This window comes from Chiloscyllium punctatum, chromosome 35, assembly GCF_047496795.1.
Source record: "Chiloscyllium punctatum isolate Juve2018m chromosome 35, sChiPun1.3, whole genome shotgun sequence".
NCBI classification, from domain to species: domain Eukaryota; kingdom Metazoa; phylum Chordata; class Chondrichthyes; order Orectolobiformes; family Hemiscylliidae; genus Chiloscyllium; species Chiloscyllium punctatum.
This window is the reverse complement of record NC_092773.1, coordinates 23,559,084-23,563,814: the sequence shown is the minus strand read 5'-3', so window position 1 is coordinate 23,563,814 and position 4,731 is coordinate 23,559,084. Positions and strand designations below refer to the sequence as shown.

Below are 4,731 nucleotides of genomic sequence, written 5' to 3'. Positions count from 1 at the left end.
TTCTCAAGTCTGGAAAAGTCAAATCGTATGTCATGGATAGCCACTTTTTAAAAAGAAAAGCTTAGAAAGAAACTTGAATATTCCTTACAGGGTTCGACATGCCGTGTGTTCAACAGTAGCACCTGGGCTAGTTACAAATAGTCTCTACTACAAGGGCAACAAGTTCATACTAGCAGTAGAATCCTTGCTGATGGTTTACATTGGAATGGTTATACAGAACACATGTAACACTGCCAAACTTACTCGGAGGGAAATACACTGCAGATGCCCAAAATACAAAAAGTATTACTAATGGAGGTTAGCAATCACTTTTTTTTACATGTAAGCCCTGGCAGTAGATATCATGTGGAACTAGCACCATACTGTAGACTATGTCAAGCCTTCATACTTGATTGTTTAAAAACATTCATTTTTCTACATCAGGAACACGACAGTTTTTATCAAAGATATATTTGAAATACTTAAGAACAAAAACAAATTTAAAAATGACTCGATTGTCCAGTATTTAAAATAATTGTTAAAAATTCCATGAGAACTTTTTGTCTGATACGAAAAGAACTTTTCTAAAGTGTTTGCTGGCTTCAAGTGACGTGATGTCTCTGCAAATAATTTCTCTCTCAGGTCGAGGTCATATTTTGTCGTCTCTTCATTTTCATGTTAAGAACCTCTTTTGCGTCACAACGAACTGCTTCCTTTTAAAAAACTGAATTGATGTTTCAGCGACAACGATGCTTTTCCACAAATAACAGCGTGTATTTTGCAATGAACTGGTTTATTCATCTTGGAGATGAAACTGCCCCATTTGTATTTTTGATTGTTTGTTTCCATGTAAATGCACACATTTTCTTTATTGCAAGCTGCTGTTTCCTCCTCCTCCTCCTCAATAGTACATTCCACTGTTTCCCAAAAAATACTATTTTCTCAATTTTTGTGATCGACTCAATTTTTCTCCCCCTGCTTTGCTGGAAGGTTTCGGTTTGGAAACATCTTTCTTTGGAGACATCAAATCGACTTTGAAAATATTTCTTTCTTCTGCAGGGGCTGAAACTTCACACAATTTGACTCCCCAATCAGATTTTTCAGGTTTTTTGAACATCGCAGTGAAGACTATTTACTCTGCAAGGTTTCCCCCAGGTTAGTTTTTTTTCTTCTTCTTTGCAAACACAATTTGCTCCCGGGCTTCCCCAATTTCAGACTTTGAAGTCTCAATTGAGACAATCTGCTCAAGTCTCCCAAGTGGATTTTTCGATGCAATTTGCCCTCCAAGATTCCCCTGAAACGGATTTCAAGACATGGTTTGCTATCCAAAAGATTTCCCCAAATTGATTTTGCGACGCAATTTTTTTCCCCTCAAAGAGAGAGGCTGGCCCAAAATGGATTAAGAACATTTTCTATTCAAACTAATTCTTCCTCTCTCAATTTTCCCAAATGGCTTTTGCGACAATTCTCTCACCACCCGCCCCCAAATGAACTTTGAGACACGGTTGCCTCTCCAAATGGATTTTCAACACAATTTTCCTCCCAAAACAAACAAACAAAAAAAAAAAGAGGCTGGTCCAAATTGGATACTGGACAATTCCCTCTCAGGGCTGGCCCAAAATAGATTTGGAGGAGGCAGCTTTCTCTCAAAAAGGATTACACCCACCCCTCCCCAAACCTAGATTTGTTATTTTGTCCCACCCAACCCCCTTTCTCTCTCTTGCTCTGAGTGAGCGGCTGAAGGAAGCCCTCGATAGAGAGAAAATTTGATTTCTTTTCTTTTCCTCTTTTCGGCCACACCTCCCCCCCCCAACCCAAACCATCAACAAATCTACCCTCCCCTCCCAAATAAACCTAGATTTTGTCCTACCCAACTCCATTTTCTCTCTCTCTCTTTGAAAGAAGGCCTCGATAGAGAGGGAAAAACATAATTTCTTTTCCTCCTTTGGGCTCCCCCCCCAACCCTAAATCATCAAACCTTCCCTCCCTCTCCCCCTAAAATCTAGATTTTGTCCCACTCAACCCCCTTTTCTCTGTCTCTCTTCAGAGAGATAGAGAGAGAAAAGTTTGATCTATTTTCTTCCTTTGGGCTCCCCCCCAACCCCAAATCATCAAAACCTTCCCTCCCCTCCCAAAATAAACCTAGATTTTGACCCACCCAACCCCCTTTTCTCTCTGTGTCTCTTCAGAGAGAAAAGTTTAATCTATTTTCTTCCTTTGGACTTCCCCCAACCCCAAATCATCAAGACCTTCCCTCCCTCTCCCTAAAACCTAGATTTCGTCCCACCCAACCCCCTTTTTTTCTCTGTGTCTCTTCAGAGAGAAAGGTTTGATTTATTTTCTTCCTTTGGACCCCCCCCCCCCAACCTAAAACCTAGATTTCGTCCCACCCAACCCCCTTTTTTTCTCTGTGTCTCTTCAGAGAGAAAGGTTTGATTTATTTTCTTCCTTTGGACCCCCCCAACCCCAACACAAAATAAACCTAGATTTTGTCCCACCCAACCCCCTTTTCTCTCTGTGTCGCTTCAGAGAGAAAAGTTTAATCTATTTTATTCCTTTGGACTTCCCCCACCCCCAATCCCAAATCATCGAGACCTTCCCTCCCTCTCCCTAAAACCTAGATTTTGTCCCACCCAACCCCCCCTTTTCTCTCTCTCTCTCTCTGTGTCTCTTCAGAGAGAAAAGTTTAATCTATTTTCTTCCTTTGGACTTCCCCCCCAATCCCAAATCATCGAGATCTTCCCTCCCTCTCCCTAAAACCTAGATTTTGTCCCACCCAACCCCCTTTTCTCTCTGTGTCTCTTCAGAGAGAAAAGTTTAATCTATTTTCTTCCTTTGGACTTCCCCTCCAATCCCAAATCATCGAGACCTTCCCTCCCTCTCCCTAAAACCTAGATTTTGTCCCACCCAACCCTCCCTTTTCTCTCTCTCTCTCTCTCTCCGCTTTCTTTAGAGAGAAAAGTTTGAGTTCTTTCCCCTGTCCAAAAAAAACCCCCCATCAGCAAACCTCCCCCACCCCCTGAAAACAGGAGAGAGAGAGAGAGAGAACCCAAACTCGGATTAAATCGGTGTGTGAGGGGAGGGGAGGGAAGGGAAGGGGGCCTGGCCTCAGTCGTCGTCCACATCCTCGGCGTCGGAGTCGTCGGGCGGCCGCTCGAAGAGCAGCTTGTCGCCGCGGGGCTTGTCGCTGAGCTCCTTCATCTCCTCGGCGTACTTGGTGAAGGCGCTGCCGAACTTGTGCCAGGCCTTGTAGGGCACGGTGATGGAGTTGCGGTACGAGGGCTTCACCTCGCTCACCCGCATGAAGACGCCGTACTTGTTGGCGCCGACGTCGAAGAAGAAGCGCTTGCTGTCGACCGTCAGCGAGGTGCCCTCGGGCAGCTCGGCCTGGCCGCACGGCGCCTCGTCCTCGGCGCCGTAGTCGTCGATCAGCTTGGCCAGCGCGTCCCGGAACTCGATCAGGCCCTGCGCCGGCAGCGCGATGGTCTGGCCCTGGCTGCCGCCCAGGCCCGGCCCGCGGTTCAGCGTCTGGCGGACCCGCAGGAAGCGGCCGCGCTGGTTCTCCTTCAGGTCCATGTAGTACTTGCGGTTCTCCCGCACCAGGAACTCGCTCTTCAGGGCCCGCCGCGGCTCCTCCGGGCCCGGGCCCGGGCCTAGGCCTCCGCCCGCCGCCGCCTCGCCCCCGGCCTCCGAGGAGGAGGGCCCGAGCTGCGCGTAGTGCTCGATGAAGTCGCCCAGGTAGTCGCGGAACTCGGCGGCCACCGCCATGGAGAGGGTCAGGCGGCTCTTGTTGCCGCCGGCGCCCACCTCGGCGATCTTGATGAAGCGGCCCTTCGCGTTCTGCTTGACGTCCAGGTAGAAGCGCTTGTTCTGGATGTCCACCCGCTTGGAGGCCAGCTCCTGGGTCTCCTGAGGAGGAGGGGGAGGCAGCAGGCCCGCTCCCCCCCCGCCTCCGCCACCGCCTCCTCCACCGCCGCCGCCGCCTCCCCCTCCACCCCGCTCGCTCCCGCTGTCCCCCTCCGCCATCTTAGCCGCCGCCGCTGCCGCTGCCGCCGCCAGCCTTCGCCCGTTTCCCACCCCCCTCCCCCCACCGCTCCCTCTCACTCACACACACTCTCTCTCTCGCCGGGGGCCAGCCGCCGGCCGCTCTCGCGAGATCACGCCGCCGTTCGCGGGCGGGCGGAGGGAGGGAGGGAGGGAGGGAGGGGAGACGCATGCGCGCTGCTGACGCCGCGCTCGAGCGACCCACCCACTCACCCCCCCAAAAAAAAGAGTCCAGGCGCGCGAACGAACTGCTCCCCGACCGTTACAGGGCGCGAGGGGAGTCACCCGCGCGCCGCCGCCGCCGCCGCCAGCGAGACACGACAGGCTCCAACTGTCACTCACCCCCCCCCATCCCCATCCCCCTCCCCCATCCCCCCATCCCCCTCCCCCATCCCCCCATCCCCCTCCCCCTCCCCCACCCCCCCCATCCCCCCATCCCCCTCCCCCCACCCCCCCATCCCCTACCCCCTCACACACCCCCCCATCCCCCTCACTCACCCCCCATCCCCCTCACTCACCCCCCACCCCCCTCACTCACCCCCCACCCCCCTCACTCACCCCCCCCAACCCCCTCCCCCTCACTCACCCCCCTCCCCCTCACTCACCCCCCTCCCCCCACTCACCCCCCCCCCCCTCACTCACCCCCCCATCCCCCTCCCCCCTCACTCCCCCCCCATCCCCCTCCCCCACACTCACCCCCCACCCCCC

General features: G+C 52.7%; 1 protein-coding gene across 1 annotated transcript; it reads right to left on the bottom strand.

Annotated features, from left to right (window-relative positions):
- Positions 1-2,894: 2,894 nt before the first annotated feature.
- Positions 2,895-4,043, bottom strand: LOC140459791 (transcriptional regulator protein Pur-beta-like). Its single transcript, XM_072554312.1, has one exon. The coding sequence runs from the start codon at positions 4,003-4,005 to the stop codon at positions 3,088-3,090; it is 918 nt and encodes a 305-aa protein (XP_072410413.1). The 5' UTR covers positions 4,006-4,043; the 3' UTR covers positions 2,895-3,087.
- Positions 4,044-4,731: the final 688 nt, after the last annotated feature.